Source organism: Coloeus monedula (genome assembly GCF_965178545.1).
Source record: "Coloeus monedula genome assembly, chromosome: 3".
Taxonomy (NCBI): Eukaryota; Metazoa; Chordata; class Aves; order Passeriformes; family Corvidae; genus Coloeus; species Coloeus monedula.
The window spans coordinates 90,094,959-90,119,824 of NC_138783.1; the positions used below are offsets into that span (position 1 = coordinate 90,094,959).

At 37.6% G+C, this 24,866-nt stretch overlaps 1 protein-coding gene across 1 annotated transcript; it reads left to right on the top strand.

The window, feature by feature from the left end:
• Positions 1–3,410: 3,410 nt before the first annotated feature.
• On the top strand, positions 3,411–24,000 carry TMEM182 (transmembrane protein 182). The gene is made up of 5 exons (XM_082278093.1): positions 3,411–3,755; positions 4,144–4,243; positions 5,642–5,740; positions 14,795–14,932; positions 22,898–24,000. The coding sequence occupies exons 1-5, from the start codon at positions 3,615–3,617 to the stop codon at positions 23,119–23,121; spliced, it is 702 nt and encodes a 233-aa protein (XP_082134219.1). The 5' UTR covers positions 3,411–3,614; the 3' UTR covers positions 23,122–24,000.
• The last annotated feature ends 866 nt before the right edge of the window (positions 24,001–24,866 follow it).

Here is a 24,866-nt window from a genome sequence, read left to right on the forward strand (position 1 = left end):
AGCTTTGTTAAATGAGATTGGAATCCATCCATTATGTGGGGCCTTCAACCTTCACACTACAAGTCAACAAAATCAATGAATGTTGGGCTTAATTGGCCAAATTGATTGAATATTAAAACTGATTTAATTACTTCATTGTGTAGGGATAAATTTGGCAAAGTCATTTTGGTTTAAATTGACAGTATTTCTGCAGAAATTAGGAGTTTTGAAAGGAGTTGGGGAATGACTTTGTTTAAGATTCAGAATAATGATTGTTTTGGCTTAATAAGCCTGGCCTTGTTTTCTCTGCCTTGAAACTTTCTTCTATTGAGGTACCTTCAGAATTTAATTTAATTAAAGAAAAAGTGCCCTGAGACTTTCTTTGAGTATTCAAGTGGTGGATAACATGAATTTTTAAGCTGACATAACAAGTCCTTACGTGGCTTCTGATTCATTCTTGACATAGACGGGCGTAATGCTGGCAATGTTAGAGTATTTGGAAGATAACACTGCCAAAGAATGTGCCATAAATATAAAAGAGAATAATTAAATTAGATCCTCTCAGGATGAACACGCTAAACTGAGACCCGAGTGCATGTACAGTATATTAAAAATAAATACTTGCACTGCACAGGCATTAATTCAGCTGTCATTTGAATTCAGTGAAACTTTTCATGCAAAGTGATTTCAGTGAAGCTACTCACAACAGTAAATTGCTCTCATGCAGAAATGGGCTCACAGAGTCACTGACATATTTCTGTCTTGAAGCCAGGTAGGTGCAATGTGACTGGAGCTAGCCATTTGGTATTTTCTGGTTGGTTGTTTTATTAATTGTAGTTCAGTGGCTAAGACAGGGGTGTGGAGTTCTCTTTTTTCTTCTGATTTAATGTTGGAAAAGTTCACTGTTGTGAAGTTATGACCTCTCATTATTTAGGATGAGCTAAGTGATAAACAGTGCATCAGAATTAATATTTTAATGGATATTGTGAAAAACTTTATATCATGGGTTTTGTTTATGTTGTGACTATCTATATCTTTGATTTTCTCTGAATGAAATTCTTGAACTTTGAGCTGATGCTTTCTAAGGCCACCCATACACCAGCAAAATGGTTGGGAAGTCCAATTCACTGTGTGGGATTCAGTTGCAGATTAAGACTTTTGCTTTCAGACATCTCCATGTGAAACATGGATCTTTCCTGCCCAGAGTTGATTGAGGTCTGGCTAAAACACTCAGCGGTGCGTCCAGGATGGCCTGACGAAGTAATGGAGCCTGGATTCAGCCATCTTAACAGAGGTAGCGTGGATCACTTTCAGGTGGTGTGGACCTGGCCTGTAGCTGTCACTCAAGAAAGGTGTAGGCCTCCTCTAAATCCCTTGTTATACCTGCTTGCCAAATGTAGATGTCTTAGACATCCTGGAGCACCTGATTGCAGGAGATGGCAGTAAGGCAACCGTACACCTCTTTTCAGACATGTTTCAGTCACCATCATGCAGGGTCCTAGTGTCATCCAAGGTGAGAGGGGGTATGTAAGACCCCGTGTGGGGCTAGCAGATATTTTAAAACAGAGAGGGAAATAATGCCCTTCTGGAGTGGCAGCTGACAGCCAGCAGGATACTCTGGCTACAGCTAGGTGTCTGCCCGAGTGACTGAGCTGAGCCCTCTGAGACTAATCTAGGTTGTGATGAACTGCTCTCTGGCTCCATTGAGCCAGATCACTATTGATTGTGATGGAAAGACATATAGCTTATATGAAATTGTCTAAATTTGGGCATGTCAGTGCTGAACTGAATCCTACTTTTTTTTTTTTTTTAAGACACATTAGAATAGCATTGAACAGAACAGAATAGAATATTTCAGTTGGAGGGGACCTACAACAATTATCTAATCCACCTACCTGACTACTTCAGGGCTGATCAAAAGTTAAAGAATTATTCCAAACCTGAAGTAATAATTTTTACAGCACATTCTATGTGTTCTTCTTTTTCCTGTTTTTTTTTGTTTTGTTTTGTTTTTGTTTTTGTGGGTTTTTTTGTTTTCTTTAATAATGAACCATAAAACATCACTTTCCAAAATTAGGTTTTCTAGAACCTCTTTCTGCTGTATCAAAATGAACTGCATCAGTGGTGTCAGGAAAAGCAAATATGACAGAAAGTCTGTTTGAATATTCATTTGCTGCTCTGCATACACTGAAACTCTGAAGTGCAAAAAGGCCACAAAATATTAGATGTGCTTGTGTATGAAATTAGTATAGTATCAGGTTTGAAAAAAATACGATTCGTAACAAATGTGAATATGATTTTGGGCAGATAGTGTAGTGTTATAAAACCACTGAGGGCACATCACCAGTTCATCTGTGTAGAAATGGAGGTGGTAGAAACAGTGTTTTCCTTGCTCTCCTCAAGCATGCTGATGCACTGTCCGAACCAATACTGGAAGTAGGAGTCCCTCTGGAGTCTTAAGTCTATTGCAATAAAATGTTGTGACAAGTGTTTTCTGGAGTAAACTGGCTTCATTCGTTTGAGCCCAGCACTTCCCAGTACATGTTATCTATGAAAATTTTCTACTCTGGTGATAAATAATTCCAATGAAATTTTATTGGGTAAGGACTGTAGGATCTGTTGCACATTATAAACTCTATAAATTGCTATAGAAGCATGCCCTGTAAGCCATGAGAGATGACTGGGAAGGCCTGCTTGGCATGAAATGAAGTTATTGAAAAAACCTTTTTCTTGTACAGTGAGGACTTGTAAGTTAAATGTTTTACCTCATAACTTTCCAAAATGGCCAAAGCATGTGTTTGGGAAAGTGTCTTCTTGTTTTAAAAAGATGGAAGTTTTTTTATCAGTTGCTTGAAAGAATTTTTAACTACATAAATTTTTGATATATGCAAAAAAGATGCATCTGAATAAATAAAGCATTTAAGTGTTTTTGTGTTTAGTGTTTGTACAGTTATTACCTTAAATGTAGGATGTAAATTTTTAAAGATAACTATTTTTTTTAATATGGGATTTTTCAGAGGCATCTCTTCAGTTTGGCTACCATATTATAAAATTCTATAAAAAATCCTCAGCCTTCATTTTATAACGTGACTTATAGTAACTTCCAAAGTGTTGCAGATGTTTCCTTTCCTGCTAGCATCTAAGGAAACGTTGACCACCAGGCCTGAACTTTGGAAGTCACTGCTACTACTGTGTGCTCTGTAACACCACTCATGTCGATGGACAGAGCCATTGCAACTCCATCTCCATCTCCAGTGATGCTGATGCACCAGCTGCAGTAATATTTCAAGTCAATCCCTGATTAGTTAGGGGAAGGTCAGCTATTTCTGACTGGCCTCGCCCAGACAGCGAAACAGAGCAAAGCTCTGCCATCAGTGTCCTAAAATAGAAGGCCCTTTTCATCTGTCAGGCTTGAGTCAGCCACATGGAACACACACAAATTTGGAGACACAAATCGACTCACAGGGCATTGGGAAGAAGGGCACAGGCAGAAAGTCAAGTGAAGAGAAACTTCTTCAGATATGAGCTGTAGTCTCCAAACAGTTTTTTAGTTATTTGCACAATATTTTTTTTTTATTTTACTGCTAACCTTTTAATTAATTAAGGTTTTGATTTTTTTTAAAATAACTTCGATAATGAAACTTAGTGTGGGGATATTTTTTGGAGGCTTCTTTGCAGCTCTGGGGGTTTTGCTTTTTTTGGTGGCATTTGGAACTGATTATTGGCTTCTTGCTACAGAAATAGGAACTTGTTCAGAAGCACCTGGAGATGCTGGGGTTAGTATGGACTTTTTATTTATAATGAGAATTATATATGTAGAATTCTTGGATGTGTTTATTTTCTAAGAATTTACTTCTGTATAAACTTTTGAATATACTCATTTTGACCTTCTGGAGGCTTACAAGCCTGCCTCAAAACCTCTTATAATAATTTGTAATCAGCTCTATGATGAATTTTTATTTTGTGATACTGCTTTTGCAATATTATATTCTTTCAAAAGAAGAATGACCGTTTATATAGGCTATCGCTGACCTAAATTCAGACAGGTTGTGTGTCATGATGGTGGTGTTTTTTACATCAACACCTAATTGAACTTAATCCTTTCAGCTGTCCAAAAATTGTATAATAATGACTTTCTTTTTTTTATTTTTTCTCCCTCTGTAGGGAGAGAAGGCCACTTTCCATCATGAAGGTTTCTTCTGGAGGTGCTGGTTTAGTGGAAGTGTAGGAGATAATAATGCCAGCATGTGGAAGTTTTGGTATAGTAAGTAAATTTTTCCTTTTAAATTATCTGCAGTCATTTTTTCGCAAAACTGTTGCGGTTTGGTGTGTTTTTTATTTTTACTCATATCTTACAAATAATTAGATTTCATATAGCTTCTTTGGGGATCAGGTTCTTCAGCTACCCTAAAATAAATTCTTGATGTACACTTTTGTAATCTGTACTATAGGAAACACCAGGACAAAATGATACAAGTTTAGCTATCAGATTACACTGCGATTGTGATGGATGCCCTGTTAACCTGAGTACATTCTTAGTTACATGGTCTTTTGCCACTTGCTGTTAAACAGATGGCTTATTTCTGTTAAGTAGAGAAAAAGGAGCTTGGTGGTTAGCCTGGTCCATGAATTTTTCTTGGATAGTTTCTCCATTTACTTCTTAACCCACTACAAGTGGGTTAAGATGGGAATGGGCAGCTCCACTGTGAAAATGGTGTAGGATACACCATCTCCGGAAGAGTTCCTCTATTACATTCACAGATGACCTGTTGCTTTTTTTCACTACATCCAGGGTTTTAAGGCAGATAGAATTCCAAGATCAGATAGTGTTTTACAACCAAAATCTCCCATTAAGAAGTCAAGCAATACTTCTTCTCCAGTCTTTGACACTCCCTCTGAGGTCGGGAGCTCCCTCACCTTTTTGCAAGATTTCCATAATCCTTGCGAAAAGCAGGTGCTGTCATACAAATTTGACTTCAATAGCCCATATTTTGCTAAATATATTGCTTAGTGTTAGGTGAAAAATGTAATATTCACTGTAGTTAATTTCCACTTGTTATTTATCTGGAAAATTCTGTGGTCAGGAATCTGAAATTTAAATGGGGTTTAAGTTATAGTCAGCTTTTATCTTTCACCAGGAAGAAGTTGATATTTTTAGAAGTATTTAATATAAAGGGTGAAATTACCCTTTTCTTGAGGATATTAATTCGATAGACTAAGCTCATATTTATGGACATTGCAGACTTTCTGAAGATGCTTGATATTTTTGTTCCTTCACAAAAAGAAAAAGTAATTGCCTGGATTTTGTTTGTTTGATTGCTTTTTTTAGACATGAAATAATGAGAAGAACATAATTAATCCTCAAATGAGAAAGGTACATATGCATCCTAAAGCATACATATGCATCACATATAAATTGCAGTGTGCCTTCACCATGGCTCATTTACTGTCCCAGAGTAAAAATCTGTATTGTTTTTTAAGTAATATTCTTGTTTGGATAACAAGACTCGTATCTCTTACTAAATCAAATTCACTGTAAGCTGTTGCCTAGGAAAGAACTTGAAATCTTGACCTATGAAGCTCAGTTTGCCCATTTGAAGAACAGACACACAATATTGTAAAGGTGGTAAAATATTAATCTTTTGCTTTCTTTCATTCTTAGCCAACCAGTCACCTTCTAAGAATTGTACACATGCTTACCTGTCCCCATTTCCTCTTCTCCGTGATGAGCACAACTCAACTTCCTATGACTCTGCAATCAGTAAGTATTGTTTGCTGCAAATGAGTACAATGCCTATAGTTTCAAGAAAACAATTTGGATGCTTCAAAATAAAACAGCCTTATCGCTCCACACAGTTTAATTAACAGAGTTTTGGTATTTCATACTTCTCATAATTTTACAACATGCATATTTAAGCCACTGTTTAACAAAGCACTTAAATGAATGCTTAGCTTTAAGCATGATGGCAGAATGGAGGTATTTTCTGGAAAAAAAAAAAAAAAAAAAAAAAAAAAAAAAAAAAAAAAAAAAAGAAGACGTTTCCTTTTTAGTGCTTTTTTTCCCCAATATAGTAAGTATCTTCCTTGGGCTGAATGCATTAAACAAGTACTCTTGTCATGTATTTAAATAAATCTGTTATTGATTTTGGTTGGGGTTTTTTTGTTTATTTGTTTTGTTTTTTGGGTGTTTTTTTTGGTTAAATAAATAACCACATATGGAAATGTATTGAATTTTTACTTTATGAGGAAGGAGGAGCAGAGCCTTGATGCTGTCTAAGTTTATTTAACTGACTCAGATATATTTCACTGAGAAATCTTGTACTGTAACAGAGAGACATATGAGTATATATTTATATATATGTGGAAGATATACATTAATAAAAACCTTTGTGTTTGAATAGTGCCTAGAAAGCTCTGTTTTTGCAACATTTAGAAACTACTTAAAAATATCAGGTACACTTATTCAGATTAAGATCTTTACGCAAACATATTTGAAGTAAATAACTTCTGATACCTATTTCATATGACTTTTTGAACAACCTGTGATGTGTGGATGCTACATGTCTCTGAGCTTGCTAAGGTATTTAAGTGATCCTTTCCTGTCCTGAAGCTGTAATTTTGCTTTTGCTAACCTTGAAGTGTCTTTAGAATCCAATTTTTATGTGGCAGACATGAAAAAGAAAATAAACTAGAATTATAATGGTTCTGTTAATCTTTAGAAATTATGAACTGTTTGTCCAGGATGAATTCAGACCTCACCATTCAGAGATCTAATCTGTAACTTCATAGCACATCTAGAACAGTTTATCTTTCCATTTGAAAGTGACAGAGTCATCAGCTCCTAATAGCCTAGACAGAAATTGTATTCCACCGTTCACTCATACATTCACAAAGGTTCTTCAAATTATATTGCATGATTACACAGAAGTGGACAAACAAAGAAAAAGTAAAGGAGAAGGAATATCATCAAAAGTTTAATTAATTTTAGTTAATATTTGCCAAAAGAACCACTGCTCAAATATATTTTTCCTATCTATATTTCATATTAGGAGATTAAAAGTAGGCAGAACTGTACTATAGATGCTGGTCCAGGTAGAGTATATTCAGAGCCATTCCTGCTATATAAATAGATACAGTTGGATTGCTTTCAAGCTCATTAAAACTGAAGAGGGTTTGAGGTTTTTTTTGCCTACATTTCATTTGCAACATCCAAGCTGAGTTATTTACTAGAACAGGTATGATTGTTCAAGAGTCTTTCACAACTTTTTATGAAGAAGGTTATGTCATCAGCTCTTCTGTGAGTTCAAAACTTGTTTCTCCTTTAGTCTAGTTTGACAATCCTGCCCATGATATCTGGCAAACAAGATTTTAAAACCTTGCTGCAACTGCAGTCACTAAGTTAAGAAATACTAGAAGGTTATCCTCTTCTTCTTGACTCCCAGTGCAGGAAATGGTTTTCTATAAAGCCAGTGGCAAAAGGCTTCAGTTTGGTTTCATGAATAACATGATTTCATCTATGATTTGTATATCTGGCTGTCTGCATCTAATACTTTGCATCAGCTAAACATAGAATAAAAGGGCACTACCAAAAAATGGAGGTTATTGTCCCATTTTTTGGTTCTGCTATTGTTTCTTGATAAAATATTAACATTTTCATGGCTCATAACTTTCTTGACATACTCTCTTTTGGGGATGATAAAAAGCCCAAATCTTCTCCCCAGGTTTATAATTTTTAGTGAGTCAATCTATTTTAAGTTCTATTTTAAGTAGGGGTGTATAACAAGAAATTTTCTCTTTCATAGAAAAATAAACAGCTGAATAAAGGGCTTTAAACTTCATTAGAAAAATCAAACATGTATGCAACACATTTTCTAAAAATCTCTACCTTTCCATTCAGATGGCTATTAGTTTCTGAGCAAGTAAAGGCATGTGCCTTTTTTACAGACTATTTGGCTTAAGAGACTTTTGGACCTTATCAGAGGAATTTGAATTTAGCTGCAGCCCCTTGTGCAGTCCCTTGTGTGGAGACACAAGTGTGGTTTGGTTTTGGAGTGTGGTGTCACCATCCAGCTAGAAGAGCTCAGGCAAAGATAAGTTGCCTGAGGAACATGAAATCTCTGATGCTTTTTGAGTGCAGTGTCTGGACCAAGTTCTCTGTTGACATAACTGCTTCGGCTTTAGGAGGAGTTTGGCTCAGCGCTTTTCTGGGCCAGATTTCAAAACAGGCTCACCTATCCTTTCTTAGTTTATTTACATCTTTTTGTATGTTGAGTTTGTGTTAAAGCACTGAGGACAGGGAAGTCTAGTGTTAGAATATGCCTTACAAAGCTTTAGAGCAAAGGCTCAGTTCATTCTGAGGTACAAACCTAAACTATGAGCTCTTGGTGTCAAGGACTATAGCCTTAGATGGAAATGTAAGGACACAAAAGCCTGCAGGGGTGCTTATACTGGAGATTTCAATGTATACTTTAATGTATCAGATATCTTTTAAACATTACTGTTAGATGCATGATCAGCTTCAAAGGGTTAGACAGCACTGCTTTGAAATTGCAGTTTGCTATACCTTTTAATCATGGTTATAATGTTTTTGTGCATTTATTGGTTTTGTTAAATATCTTGGCAGAGTGGGGAGGACTTCCCCTAGCTGTACTGTAAGGTATGGTTTCAAAAGCTGTATGAACCATCCTTCACAGTTAATGTGCTGAAGTTCATAGGCCATGTCATTTACCTTAGCCTGAAACAGGCTCTAAATGAACTCAGGGGAAGCCTGAGTCTAGTGACTTTCTGTGATGGTACAGAGGTTTAGAGTGACAACTATTATAATGTACAGCTCTTAAGTCGACTTAGCACCTCATTGTGTTGCTAGCAGATACATTTTTATGATGATTCACATACATAAGTGCAACAAACTACAACCTAGGAATAAAAAATAAATTAGACAATGCAATAGAAGTACCACAGCAGCAACCTACATATTCTAAAATAAACATACCTTTGCATAATCATAACCAGATTAGTTGCCCCATCAGGCTATCCTGAAAACTTAATATTATAGTTCTTTAATATTAATTAATTGCTAGCTAGATTAATGCACAGTATTATGTCATTAGACTACTTAACACTGATGTTCAAGGGCTATCACACCGTTCTACAGTTCTTTTACTATAGGACAATATTAGGCCTCTTTTTGGAAAATGTACAAAGTTCTTACTCATGGAAATAGTCCCATTGGCCATAGTGAGATTATTCCTAAGAAAAAGAAGTGAAAAATCTAACACTTAGTCACTAATTAATTATTTTTACTTTTGAGGGGATTTTTTTCAACTTAATTTGGAAATAAACAAAAATTCCCTAAGTGTTCCCAAGAGCTTTTGAAGCTGAAGTGGAAGCATTTTAATGGGGCAGCACAGGCACATTAGTTTAATACTCTGATTTGTAGCTGCTAGTGTTGTTTTTCCTGAATCTTAGTATCTTATTTTGTCCAATGCTGGGCACATTGCCAGCATTTGAAATAACGCCTAATGGATTATACACAATGTTTATAGGACTGAAGCAAAAGTATGATTCAGCAACTGTTAAATCCAAAATGGTGAGATGACATTTATTGGCAGGTTTGTTAATGGGTTGAAATTAACCTAAAGTAATCTGGAAAATATCAGCAATGAAATCTGAAAATAGAATTTGTACAAGTGAAATGTTAGCAGCAGTCTATTTCTAGGGGAAAAAAATGCTCTTATATAATACAGTCATATAATTGCCCATGAGAGATTTTAATACAGTGCATTTATAAGGGAGAACTCTGTAGCCCCCAAGCAGCAACAAAGTAAGAAACATCTTAAATAGCAGTGTATCCATCCTGTGAATAATGTATTTGTTTTACTGTTAAAGCTATTAAAAAAAAATATTACTAAGGGATAGTAAAGGGTGCTGAATGAAGCTGAGAAAAGTCTTGCAAGGTTTACTGTGTTGCCAGGTGTATCTCCTGTGCTGCTGCTGAGATAGGTGATTTCATTTACAGTTGTTTATCTGCAGAGAAGATACTCCTGATTGAGAGCAGATCAGGCACTTCACCTTTCAATGTATTGGCACTGTGTGTGGCAATACTCTTCTCGAAAGCATTTCAATATCCCTTACATTAAATAGAGAGGTAAAAAAAGACATACTCTAAAATACAATCTGCAGTCAGATGACAGGAAATGTTCCCTTTTGGATGTGAGCTTGTCCGTGATAGTTCAAGGCAACTTTTCCAAGTCATTTTGCCTTGGAAATGTTTATGTGGCATTGTACTCACACATTTCAAAAGGTTTTTCATCCTTATAGTGCTTAATAATTCATATTGATATTAAATTCAAGATTAAGTGGCTGGGGTTTTTAGGGTAGACCACAGTGCTTGTATGGACTGATGGCTGTGTTTTGAAAACACTTTAACTCAGCAAGGGCAATAAAATACTTGGTATGCTTTCATGAGGCTGATGTTAACATCTCCAACAGTGGAAGGGTGTTGCTTTGAGTCATTAACCTGGCTGTCCCTGACTAACTATTATGGAGCTCCAGAGGCGTGCATGACTGCTGCACAAGTGTGTGTTGTAGGTGACACAGCTCTGTAACTTTTCAAACATGTTATTGCTTGTCTTTTATATCATGCATCAGTAAAATCTTAAAATATGAATCTTTAACTTCAGTTTGTAATCAATGATGTGATCTACTAGATAATAGGCTTTTCTGATACTAGGAAACAAGGCTTTTGGTAATTTTCACCCATTTCTCCAAAATTTGGTCCTTTGCACAAACCCAGATACTTCTAGTTTTCAAATAATGCAAAAGTCCCTGGAGGGACCTAAATTAGGATCTTTAGAGAGAAAAGCAAGTAACAAGGGAAAACTACAGGTCATGCAATTTTGGAGGAATATAATGTTCTCATACAGGCTCAGTGGTGCAGTTGTGTACTCCTGTTTTCTGCTCAGTCCTTTTTTATTTTTAGGTCTGCCTGTCATTTCCAAGGCAAATGCTGTACTCAACAGAGGGACAACTTACCAAGACAACTTACAAAACCTTCTGTTTAGCACACTTGCAACACAGAGCAGTGGTATCTAAGATTTTAAACACTGCAGATATGTTTACTTTGCACTCTGCAATTATGACAGAGGGGTGAGGGGTCAGTAGCTCTGACCGAGGAAGCTGTGACCGGTCCGGGGAGATGGTCCCGAAAGAGATCGTCTTCCTGAGGTCCGGTGTCTTCCCTCAGCTGCTGGCTAGGAGGGCCCATGCAGAAGCTGTCAGCTCTTTAGTGATTGTCAGCTCATGATTCCAGCTCAGCTCTGCAGGGCAGCCTCCAGGCCAGACCAGGGAGAGAGATGAAAGGCTCGTGTAGCTGTTCCGCACGAGGCAGCTTTATTGGTCCGTACTCTGGCGAAGGGGAGCCAGGGACAAGCATCTCTCTGCCCTCGCAGGGGCAGGGGGTTAGCTTTATAGGGATACAGAGGGTGGGTGTCAGAGGGCAAAGGCCAATGGGTTACAAAAGATCTGCATAGGGTCTCCCAGAGGATTCTGGGTCTGTCTTCTTCTCACCTTAACTGAAGAGTAGCTGCCTTCCCAGGGGTCCTGCTGGGAGATGGCTCAATCGCCTTATCTCAGCAGATGTCCCTCCAGGGCAGTGGCTGGGCATACCCTACATAGTGGTTGTACTTTATTTCTTTTGTTGTAGGAAATATTTGGAATGATGCCTGTATTTGAGGTGGGTAACTCTAACATATCTGTGAAGTACTTGGAAGAGACAAGGGTACTCCTTGTCATCTGGGCCCGAACTTGGGATATCCTATGAACTACCTCAGTGAGACTTGAAATTGTGCAAACATCTATTAACACTCTTTGTAGATACACTTTGTATGGGTACACCAAACCATTATTTCTTGAAACAGACTTTGGATCACAGTATCAGCCCTTTTCATCAGATATAAGAAGAGTAATTTTAAGCAGCATCTTCTGTTGAATTTTACCTATCATTGTTCATCTCAACATCAGAGCAGCAAGGTCTTTGACTTCAAGAGTCAGGAGACTTAATTTCAACCAGCTCTTTTGTGTCCATCTGTAGGTGACAGCTAAGCTAAATGACAGCAGTAGGCCTGAGTTGTAATTTTGAATGATTAGCCCTGTAGGAATTGATCTTGCCCATGTAGGCAGAGAAGAAGGGAAATGTGGTCTAAGCAAAAACGGTCAGAGTATAAAATAAGTGAAAACTTCTTTGCAGGAAAATGATGGCTTTTTAATTCCCTTACAAAAGTCTAAGTGCTCACTGGGTGTTTCCTCACACCTGGGCCACAAATGATCTGAATGACTTTCTGCCTTGCAGATTAGAGGGGTAGTATTTTGCTTGCAAAGTCAAAGATTTGTGAGCAGACTTTGTACCTGTCAATTACACTCTATTTTTTAATTGGTGTTTAATGACAGAATTAGCTTAATAAACAAGTATTAGGATAATCAGACTTTATCCATGATTCTCTAGAGTAAATAACTATTTCTAGAGAAATAGAATGGAACGTTCTTTCAGGTGATAGCTAGGTGAAATCCGTATTTCATATATAATACATAAAATAGTTACAGGGTTGGAGCAGAGGAACACCTTTTCTCTTGTATAGTTGCAGAGAGGTTTAAACAAATTTTCATCAGTTGCATTTGTACTCCTTTTGTGCTCTGTTTCTAAGAATATTTGAGCATCAATTCAAAATTTTCTCATGAAATTTCACTAAAAGCAGACTTCAAAGCTTCCTGTATGAAGAGCAGATAATGAAAATGGATGTTGGTTTTGTAATGCTGGAGAATCTTGTGTCCTCATCCATTCAGAAAATAGAAACACTGCTGCATTACTTAGGTGACTGACCATAATAATAAAAAGAGAGCTTTTTCAAGGTCCATTTTGGCCAATGTGTCCTATTATGTAGTATGACTTTGAAGTACCTTGGGCCACCCACGTAAAAGAGTTGGGTGGTTATAGATTGATTTAGTGGTATTAGGCTTTAAATGAGGAAGTAATGTCCCATGGACTTGGAGACTGCAATGAAGCTTATCAAAGTAGCCCCTTGAGTAAAATAATATGAAATTGCTTCAGAAACCCAAGACTGAAGGACTTGAGAGATTTACCTTTCTAGGTCTCCATTCACTGTCCATTTGCATTAAGTGAATCATTTAACTATGTGTTTAACTTTAAACAGGTGCCTAAAATCCCATAAGAGGTATACTATTTAAAGCAAAACACACATTTAACTGCTTTGCTGAGCCATAGCCTTATTTCTTACCTACTATTCCAATAATTTTTTGTTTATGTGGAGTGGAGACTTGGATATGAACCAAACCCCAATTTTAACCCTTCTGCCGGGTACTTTCAGACACATTCATCCTTTTAATGCCCAAATCTGCTGATCAGTGTGGTGGAAAATTATGTCTCTGAATGTTTGCCTGGATTAAAAAGGATGTTATTTAAAAAGAGTGGTGAATATAATGTGATGAGTGTGATCTAGCTAATACATTTACAATGCTAGTGATGTATACTTTAACTTGAGTTAAGCTGGTCAAGTTAAAAACCATAGACTTTTGGAATACATCAGTGGGAAACACAAGCTGCTAATGCCCTAGTGCGCCTTCAGATTTCAGATGAGAGCAAACCTGAATCATTGTGAATAGCTGTCTCTAACAAGCTGTATGAATTTGAATCTTTCAGGATATGAACTAGTATAATAGTTGCTTGGTTGTGTTTTTCCGTAACAGTAAGTAGGTGCTGTCAGATGATAAGTGGCAGTTTCTTTTGTGATACACTTTTCCTGACTTGCCAGCTGGCTTATATGCTTTCCCTCAGTTGGGTGGAAATGTTTTTCACTGACTGAATTGTCAGTGCTTCAAGATTTTCAGATCTGACGATGGAGATCTTTACAACTCATAATTTTACTAATGGGTTGTGTTAATGTACCAATTTTTAAATTCATGGGAGAAATTTATGTCACTCTTGTAGCATTTGTAAAATGATGACTTTGTTAAATGGATGTGCAATTAACCAGCTAAAAACTAATTGTTAGAAAGACTCTTTTGGCCAGAGTATGTCACAAAACTCTCAGCTCATTTATCACCAGCTGCATCCATTAATTCAGCACTGCTTGGCACTGTCTAACAGGGGCTTCTGAAACATCACATTTTAAATTTAATAAAATACAAAGAGCTTTAGAGCAGAAATAGGCTGGTTTAAAACTTAGCTGTTTTTCAGAAATATGGTTTACATTTTTTTAGTTTCTCCCTGCTCCTAGCTTAAGTTTCTTTCTGCTGAATATGGGTGTATATAAGGAATATTATCCTGCTGTAAATTGTAAAGAACTTACAAATTGTTATTGGTGATATAGTCTGGGCACTAAGGATTCAAGATACTGCAGCTCTCTGCTTCTCCTACACACTTTTGGTAAAATAATTGCATCCTGTCAGTCCAATCATTTATGCCAAAGAATCACTGCTATAGCTTTGCCATACCATTTTCTAAGGAGTGTCAATTTGGTCAAGATGCTATCTTACAAGGTACTGCTAAATATTCAGCAGATGCATTTCATTCACAAGAACTTAGACTCTGTTTTCCATGATCATCAGGTAAGGACTGGTAATCAAACCCAATTTTATCCACATGATATATAAAGTATATGCAAAATAGAATTAACGTTTCATTTGTTAATAAGGCAAGGGATAAAAGAAGGGGAAAGGAAAAATCTTTGTTAGCCAACTTGGATAAGTTCTAAAAAACATTGTATATTTTTCCTTTTTCTTCCTTCTTCCTTTTCTCCAGTTTATCGAGGTTTCTGGACAGTTCTGATGCTCCTGGGAGTGCTCACTGTTGTGGCCGCTAGTTTCCTCATCATCTGTGCAGCTCCTTTTGCCAGTCACATTCTATACAAAGCAGGAGGAGGCTTTTTCATCATTGCTGGTGGGTATACTGTTTGCTCAGTCAATTAAAGAGTAGAAAAGATGTGTTATTTCTTCCATTCTCCTTAACCAAAAATTGTAGCAATCATGGTTAAAAGAAATAGAAAGCATGTGCTTCTATCCTTTGGCTTGTGGAGTGCCTGCACTTGGAGACAATTCTTTCCACAATTATTTAGTCATGAAGCTATTATAAAAGCTATTTTGGGGTTAAGGTTAAAAATACCCCACGTCCAGGACAAATCATGGAATTACACTGCAATTTCAATCTACTTTTTTTTTAACAGGAGGAAGAATGCATATTTAAAGATCTTGCCTTATAGGATTCTCAAGGGCTTTAGCTAAGGAGAGGGTTTTGTCCATTATCAGTAATGCAAAGGATGATTACAGTGGACTCTGAAGAAGTTGGGAGACAGAACACATTTGCATGACCAATACAGGAAAATGCTTTGGATGTGATAGGACTAAACAGAATAGTTGTCACATATGAGTAAGTAGGAGCTCTAAACCTCTGTGAATGAAAGATAACAAGTAACTGAATTCCCTCCTTCCTCATAACCCACACATACCAAGGAGGATGCACCCCCCCCCCAGGATTCAGCTGATATGGACAGCTCACTGGCACGCTGTTTGCTTAACCTTGAAAAATCTGTGAAGATGTTACACTGGTGTGTAAGATATAGTTATATAGGATGTAAATGATAGTATATGCTCCATCACTGTTCTCCTTAGTTTAAAGTCTGGTGAGAGACAGCCCTGTGAGAGCATATTGTGTTACAGGGTAGAGCTACCCGTGTCAGGACCAAAAGGCCTGGGCCCTCTTTTTGCTTCTCATACTGACCCCCTGACCTTGCTTACCTACTGCACCTCTCAGCTCTTCATTCACAGCTAGTGATCATTATTCTCTTCCAAAGGACTCAGTGAAGTATGGGAAGTATTTTATAATATTTTAGCTGAAGGAAATCCTGCATACTTACATTTTATCCCTTGAGAATTACTCCTTCACACATAAAAGACATTCAAAAAATATTCATAGTCTGATGGAGTCTTAGATATTTCAATGCTCTTTGTCACTAATTTGCAGGGCAAGAGCCCATGTGAGTCTTGCTCTTTTTCTGCATTTGTAATGCATGAAAAACCTCAGCTGTCACTAGAAAGTAGCAGAAGATGTTTGAGAGGAAAAGGGCACTTGAAAGATGCCAGGAACTGATGGGCAGAGGTGCAAAACAACGCTTGTGTTCTGCACTCTGGGTCAGTTCGTCTGCCCTCATTTAGGTACGGGAAAGTTAGATCCCAAAGTCTGTACTAGCCTCCCCTGGCTTCCCTAGGAGGCCTGCAAGAGGCTATAACATTCGCTGGCAGCAAAAAAAGTAGGTATGTAAGAAGTTCCCCCAGCTGGGGATTCACTTCACACTGAAAGAGGGGCCTAATTGGATCAGATGTGTGTGCTATGGAGGAACCCTACACCTCTCTTTCCTTTACTAAGAGAATCTAAAAAGATTATTTCTTTAGGTATGTGAAGTTAAGTGAGCTTTATTATCCCAGTGTGTGACCTCGGGTCTGTGTCTTTGCCCCTTTTACCCTTTGTCGCTATAGAGCAAATGTTCTTCAAGGGAAATCCTGATTTTTTACTCCCTCTGTATGTAGTATCTTTCAACTTCAGGACTGTTCTCAATCAGGGCTTCAGAGAAGAGCTATGTTATTTTTACTATTACCATTAGTGTTGTTGAAAAGCAAAGATCTTTAGCAAAATACTGCTATAATTTGTCAAAAAGTAGTGGTGCCAGAAGAAAATAGGAGCCATTCAACTTGCTCAAGACAGAGCAAGATAAGATAGACTTGATGCAGAAGAGATGATCTACTGTGTCCCTGCTGCCCTGACCCCTTACTCTGCCCATCTCCATCAGGACTAGAGATCCTGTTCATTTACTACCTGCCAAATCAAAACAGGACATGGAAGGGGAGAGTGATGAGAAGTGGTGCATATTTACCACTTCTCAAACATGTGATCAGGATGCAGCCAGGGTGTACATCTTCTTAAACACGGACCTAATGGGAAAATTAAAAGATGTAATGTGGCTTAGGTTAATGTGACTTAGATCTGGTGGAGTTCTTCTAAGACAGAAACTGGTAGCTTGTTTTGAAGAAAAAAAAGAATTATATACATTATTTTAAAAGAGCCTGGATGCTGTCTTATTGCAAAATTAAAGTATGTGTTATACTGTAGAGAATAGTCTTCTGAGAAGAAAGTTAGACAAGATGGTTCTGTGGAAGTTGGGAAGAAGATAAGGAAATCAGTTGTTTTCCTACTTACATGTCTTAAAGTTAGATGAAATAACTTTTATATCTGTTACTGGACAGAAGTATCTTTATACTTCTGCAACCTTAACTGAAAAATTAGCAGCGGAGAAAAGTTCTGCCTCAATTGAAGAGTATGGCTTGTAGCATGGTCTGCTGTGACATCTTAGGGTTCAGGAAGTAGCTGAAGATATTTTTGGTAATGAGATTCATGCCAGCTGTTCAGCCATCTGAAAGCTGTCTTGTATGAACCAACTGCTTAAATTTCTATTGTCAACAGTAAGAACACTCAGATGGACACCTCACCTGTGTGATAAGGTAGATAGGCTTGCCTTTTGGAGAGACCCATTCAAGAAGCCTAAATGGAGATCCCGAGTGACACAAAAAAATTTAGGTTGTAAAGGACCCCTTGTGGCAATCAAGTCTGACGTCCCATTTAGAGCAGGGTTGTCTTCAAAAGTAGATCAGGCAGCTCAGAGCCTTATCCAATAAAGTTTTTAAAATCTCCAATAATTGATGTTCCACAGCATCTTTGGTTGCTTGTCTCAGTTTGACCAACTTCATTGTGAGAAATGTTTTCTTTTTTCCTTGTTTTCACCTGAAATTGCCCTTGATGCAGTTTGTGACAATTACATCTCATCCTTGCAAGTCTGTAGGTCACTGAAAAGTCTATCCCCATCTTTTCTATAGCTCCATTTAGAAAAATGAAGACTGGATTCTTTTCCAGACTAAAATTGCCCAGCTCACTCAGCCTCTACTTGTTCTCCGTTCTCCTAACCATTTTGGTGGTCATCATCTCAGTTTATCAGTATCTCTATTTCACCAGGGGACCCCAAACTGACATAGCTTACCACATATGATAACACAAGTGTTGAACAAAGGGCGATAATAGTATTTTCAAATCTGATGGTGGTGCTCTTGCTAATGCAGCTCTTTATGATATTAGTTTTTGTTTCTGCCAGGTCTGCTTGAATTCTTGTACACTTAAAGGGGCCATTCTTGTCCTTTAAGAAAATTGCCTATGAGGAACACCAAGTTCTTCTAGGCCTCTTCATCCTTTAAGGCAGCCTTTGCTCTTCAAGGCAGGCTCTCTTAGGATCTTGCCTATCAGTTCTCTGCACAGTTTGGAATGTGTTCTCCTAAGTTCTGGGTCTTACTCACTTTCTGTATTCCTCCTAGGATATTAACCTTTGCCATTCCATGGCCATTATAACTACAAGTAACGCCACCTATCATTTTCCTGACCCATTTTTCCTTAATTTGGAGTAGAAAAACTTTGTAACCTTATTAACCACCTGAGGCCACAGGTGAAACTACAGCTGCAATACCTGTGGGGAAAAGTGAGTATCAGTTCAATGATACCACAGTAAGTGACTTGAGTGCTGCCTTTGCAGCCTCACCTCCCTGTCTGCTACCTCAGAGGATGGTCCAAGAGCAGCTGCAGTATTGCAAACTGTAAGACACCTTATAGTGTCTTCAAAGGTCACAGGAATAGAAGGGAAAGCTGCCATAAAATGATCTCTTAGAGTAGCCTTCAATAAAGTCCATAATTACCTTGTGCCTCTTTCTGCTTTGGTGGTGGTGAAAACTGTCCTCTTGTACTGATGCCAATAAGCAATATTCCAGGATGTGCGCAGAACATTACGGAATCACACCCTGGTGAAGAAGCAAGATTAGAAGGATGACTCCTGCTTCCTGCCAGAAGAGAGAAAAAACTTTAATTTGAGATCCTAGATGAGGAGAAAAATCTCTTTTCAGAGACATGTACCTACTTCCATAATTCTTACATGGGAAACTCTGCATGTACTTCAGCAGACAATGTCAACTGTTATTTTTAAATAAAGGTCGCAAGAGGCCAAGGTAGGTGGTAGAATCTGAAATAAGGACAAGAACAGAAAAATGCATTTAATAAAAAAATATACACATAAAAGTTTTCCACAAGTGAGATAAAGAGTTCTAAACTTCCAGGCAAAAGTAAAAAGCTCACATCATTCTTTCCAGCACCTGTTGTCTTCGTGTCTGCATAGTAAAAGATTCATGCCATAAACAGCCATTCACCATTGACAAGTGAAAGGCATTTCTACGTGGGAAGAATCAGTACTAAAGGCCAGCAAACTGCTTCTTGAATTCACAGACATTTCTAAAGGTTCTGTATTCTTTCTCCTCTACAATATGCAGAAGTATTTGTTTGAAAGAAATTCAAAAGAATGAATGTGAAAGACAGAAAAGAGTGACCTCAGAGAAGTCCATGTCTTATCACACTGCACAGAACTGTGTTTCAAGCATGTGTGTTTATAAGAAAAAAAAGCAAAATGAAAAAAAAAAGAAAGAAAAAGGAGTAGAAGGGAAGTATTTATTTGTCTTAATCTCTCTCAGACATATTTCATGTTCTAGGAATAATTTCCCCCATCATTCCTGATTCATGCAACTGCTGTTCTATTTTTTTGTTCATTAAAAGGCAAAGGCAAAAGGATGCTTGCACTCTATGAAAAAGGTCTAAATGCCAAAAACATAGAAATGTAGCAGAGCACACACTGTTCCTAAAAATATTTGCTTCAAGAAATTGCCGAGATTTTTTCAATCTCAGTAATTTTCTCATGGAGTTTGGCTTTGAGAGTTCATGACATTCACAATAGATAGTGCAAGACTTCAGGAGCAGGTATTTCTCAGGATAAATATATATTCAGTAAACTCCTGTCTAAGTGCATAACGCCTGTGAAATCATAACTCTGTGAAAACTAGACAAAAAGAGTGCTAATGAATGAAATACTGATGGAGGCAACAGGACATGGTCAGTTTTTGCTTAGCCTGATTCTATAGTTCAAGATATTTATTGAACATGCTAATACTCCTTTTAATTAGTCTCCATTAGCAGGTGATGAGAACTCTTAAATACTCCTTTAGTGCCTTAATTAACTAAGACGGTTTACATACTCTTCCTTTGTTTTTCTTCCCTTTTAAGGAAGAACATTTATCTCTGCTTGACATACATTTCTTCTGCAAATTTCCATACCCAACAATTTGCCACTCACAGGTGTAACAGCTTGCTGTGAAATCACACCCGATGGATGATAGATTCCCTGAAGCTGTTTTACCACTGGCTGCACTGGCTTGCTATTTGCACCTACATGGTGTTGATTCTAGTTTAACCACCTAGGTGTTGCTTCAGAGTGCCCGAAAAGCAGGGGGTGCCCATTTCTCAATTAAGGCACCTTTGATGCTGTTTTGTTTTAATGACAGATGTTTCTAACTGCCCTACATAAATTTGCTTCTACCCAGAATGCCAGAGGGCATTCCAGATGTGCAAGGCCTGGTTAAACTTACCTGCTGCTATAATAATGGAATATGCATCACTACTTTTTGTAATTATTATTGTTTTGGGCCAAGTTTTCCGCAAAGCAGAGAATGAGTAGAAGACTATTGTCAAAATGCATAGGCACGGCCAGCTGAAGAGGTAAATTCCAATTCCTTATGGATTTTGCCAGACTATTAATGTATCTTTCCAAATCTTATGGCTATAATTTTTTTTTGTTCAATTTTTGAAACCTTGAAAAAAATCCCTATATCTAATGACTCAATTTATGAATTTGTCCCTGAATCTTTCTACTTTTTAAATCGAAATTACTAGCTCTGTTTGGTTCTAATTTTCCTGTGTTGCCTACATTATCTGTTATCATTAGATGTTTTGTTCTAGGAATCTTCTGCTTAATTTGAATTATATTTGAAGAGTCTTCAATTTAATTTCTCATTCTTCATGTCTGGCCCTAAGGCAATCCTTTCCTCTGATTGTTTCAGTGGTTTTATGTTTAATACAGGCACAGTACTAAATTCCATCAAAATTGAGTTTTACTTAGGTAAAATACTTTCAAAATTGAATTTATGTCTCTTAGAGTTGTGTTGGGTTTTTTCAAACTTTGTTAGGAATTTGAACCCTAGCAAAAAATGTAATCCTGGAAGTGTATTTCAAAGACACAAAATGTGTCTGCCTCCTTCTTTATTTAGTTTTTCTACTTTTATTTCAGCCTCCTAGAAACTGCAGATCCTTTGGGAATTTCAGTCATGTTTTGATCATGCCGCAGGTTAACTACTTCAGCCCTTTCTTTGTTGGTCTTCAAAATATAGTGTTTATAAGGATTGAACCATGAGTTCTCACCTATCAGATGTTCAGGATGTATGTAAAGATATTATATTTTGTCCATAAAGCAATAACAGGAAGATCATCAAATCACCAGGTTAAGCTGCTGCATCAAACCTGCCTGGTTTTGTCTGCCTCAGGTGAGGGGGTGAGGACAACAGCTGCTGGGGAAAGGAGGTTGTGAGGCAGCATCTCTGGTTGGGGATGGGGAAAGGTAACCATCAAAGGTTACCAGGACATGTGGATATGGAAGCAAATGGCTGGCCACGGGTGCTTACAAAGTGCATTTGCGGGTTTTACCACAAATGTCACATTTGTTCAAGGTTGCATTGCAAGTATTTAGCAGGATGGAGAAGAGACCACAAATACCTTTGACTTACAGTGTGCAGCCTCAAGTTTGGCAGTGAAGTGTTCCCAGGACTATGCACTGACTTATGTTTTAATGAGGCATCTAAACATCCTGGGATGAAAACACGATGGGGTGGTGTCCCTCAAATATTTTAATGTTGGAATAGATGGTCCTGCTGCTGCAACGCTGCTGTGACAGCTGGAGCTCAGGGAGCAAATGGGTACAGGCTGGAGCATGCAAAAAATTTAGACTCGTGCCCTCGGTTCTCCAGCAAATCTTCTGGAGCATCTGTGCTGCAGGCTTGCATTTCTCAAGTGTCCACATTCCTCTAAAGTGAAATGAAATATTAGGAATGCAACTGATACTTTGGAAAGCACTTTCTTCTTATATGTCCTTCTGGTGTATAGTAACAAGGAGATTAACAAACTTTGTAAGGACATGTGCTCTTGTTACTATAATGTATAAACAATTCAAAGGCCTTTCAGAGGAGAGGTTGGGAAAAGGCTGTGAATTATGTGGTGGATTAATTTCAGGAAACTGTTGTATGCAATTTGAGATTATTACTAATAGCCTGTTTCATAGTTATTATTTAATGATTGTTGGGCTTTGTTCCTATACCAAGAGCTTCTTTTCTAAATGTGGATGATTTTGAATTAAATATATTTGAATTTTGCTGCAAAATATTTGGGTAGAATACTCTAAAGTTGTCTGTTCTAAACACAGCCCTTTTCATAAGAATAAAGAAGCAAATGCAGAGAGGTGAAGAGGATAGAAACATTTCCTACTCCTTTCTATATCTCATCCAAAAGACTGATAAAAACAATGCCAGAATATGGGAAGCAAAAGTAGATTTTTTTTCCCCCAGATTGTCCCAGTCCATCCCACCACCTTCCCCCACCTTGACCCCTGAATTCAAGCCAGTAAATATCTGCATGAATTTTGTCCTTAAAGTCTGCCTACCAAAACCAGATATCTCCTTTGTCATGGGAGTATGCCTTTCAGGGCAAATCAGGAGCAAGATGGACATAGTTCTAGTTAGTGGAAGCCAAAGCCAAAAATTATCCAGTGGTGGCTGACTGTGCCATGCAGACAGGACCTCAAGCATTGACAGATTTTTAGGTAATACAGTAAATGCACCCAGCATCTGTCTCTCACTCTGTTGTTAAAACCTGGTGTTTCTTTTCCAGGTGTCTTGTTTTCGCTGGTAGTCGTGATGTATGTCATCTGGGTCCAGGCCATGGCTGATCTGGAAGACTACACAAATATGAAAAAAATGGATTGTCCAGACTTTGCTGTTTATGTACGTTATGGCTGGTCTTTTATGTTGGCTCCTATAGGAGTATTTTTTGCTTTATTAGCAGGAATGCTGTTCTTGTTAGTAGGGCGTGCCATTTATTTACACTCAGACTAGTCAGGCACCGCTGAAGGGAATACAGCAATACTTGTGAAACTTCGTGACAAGTGTAAACTGGAACACAATTTTGTACATTATTACCATTATGGCAATCCTAAGTGTGCAGGCAGACTTCTGGAAGTTCTCCTATTACTTGTTTAAGGGTAACGGACACAAAACTCAATAGAGGATGAAACCACCTTTAGTCCCAACTAGTTGTTTTTAATTCTTTAGAAAGTACACTTGTGGTTCTTCACACTGTACTATTAGCAGCATTTTTGTAGGTTAACAAACAGAAGAAAACAAAAATTTTCTGCAAGTAAAAGGCCCACATGAAGTGGCTTAAATCAACATTTTATACATTTATCTTTTAGCATTTACACTGTATTTCTGTTTGTAGAGAATGGCACAAGGTAGAGGAGAAGGCAAACATTCAGACACAGTAATTCAATCTACCTTCTCTCCTGCTTTCCACTACTTGCCTTAGCTTTAATGGCAGCAAACATGTCTGCACTTTATAAAAATAGAGTGCAGTTGTTCATGCAGCATCCATAGGAAGAGGATAAGAGAGAAGACAATTTCCATGAATGTGTAAAAGCTTAACTGTTCTATTACCCATTTCTCTTTTCTGTATGCATTTGAAAGCTGTGTACTTCTGTATTCTGAAACCCATGTGTGTTGCATGATTCTGTAAGCCAAAATGCCGTAGTACAATCACTATCTGAAGTTATGCCAAAATTGTATTTTGAATTATAGCATTATTATTTTAATTAAGTTTTAACCCTTTTATTTTTCAGTGGAACAATTGGCTCCTCTAACAAATATTTTCATGGTTGTGTAAAATTAATTTTTTATTAAAAAAGGTTTATTATCAAGACAGTATCTAGGACATAAAAATGTGTGTCTTATGCAGCCTTCATTTTCCCACATATTAAAAGTCTGCATTATAAACCAAATCCAACTTGCCTACTAGGCTTGCTAGGGAAAGCAATGAGCCTAGCTAAGACAGCAGGGGAGATGGATTTGGTTCTGCGTTGTAGGAGTGGTTGGTTCTGTGTGTGTGTGCGTGCAAATCTGTGTGGAAGATGGGGTAAGGATGAGACTGTAGGCATGGTATGGAAAAGGTGGGGTTGAGTTTTAACAGTGGGGAAACTTTTTCTGGCATTGGGCCCAAATAGAAATTAAATCCATCTGAGAGTGTGCTGGTTTTCACTTTGTAACTCAATGCAGAATAGTTTGGGGCTGATGGGGAAAAGTAAAGGCTGCATGTCGGTTTGTTCTTGTTCATAATGCTTAATTCCACAGCTGTTATGAATACTGAAAGCATTGCTAAAAGGCAGGAAAGGAATGCCCACATAGAAGATGTGGTGGGCCAGATTGGATGTTACTTCCATTTTGGGAGCTTTCTTTATTGGAAGCTTTCCAACATTTCCTGCTACTTATTTATTTTTCCCTCATCAAGATTAGTGTTATACATTATAGAACAGGAAGACAACAAGAGTGGGAGGTAGGGAAGCTGGGACTCTGAGGTTTAGAATAATTACCAATTCACAAAAATATTTTTATTGGCAAATAACACAGTGTTTTTAATTACTGTGTCAGAGAGTATGATGGGTGAATTTTAACCAAATATTCATAAGCGTATATATGAACGCCACATAAATGATTGCCATCCGGAGAACATTAGGGTTACACCATAATGCCTTTGGTTAGTCAGGAAATGCTGAAATTAACCCTGCTCGTTGTGCATATGGTATTATATT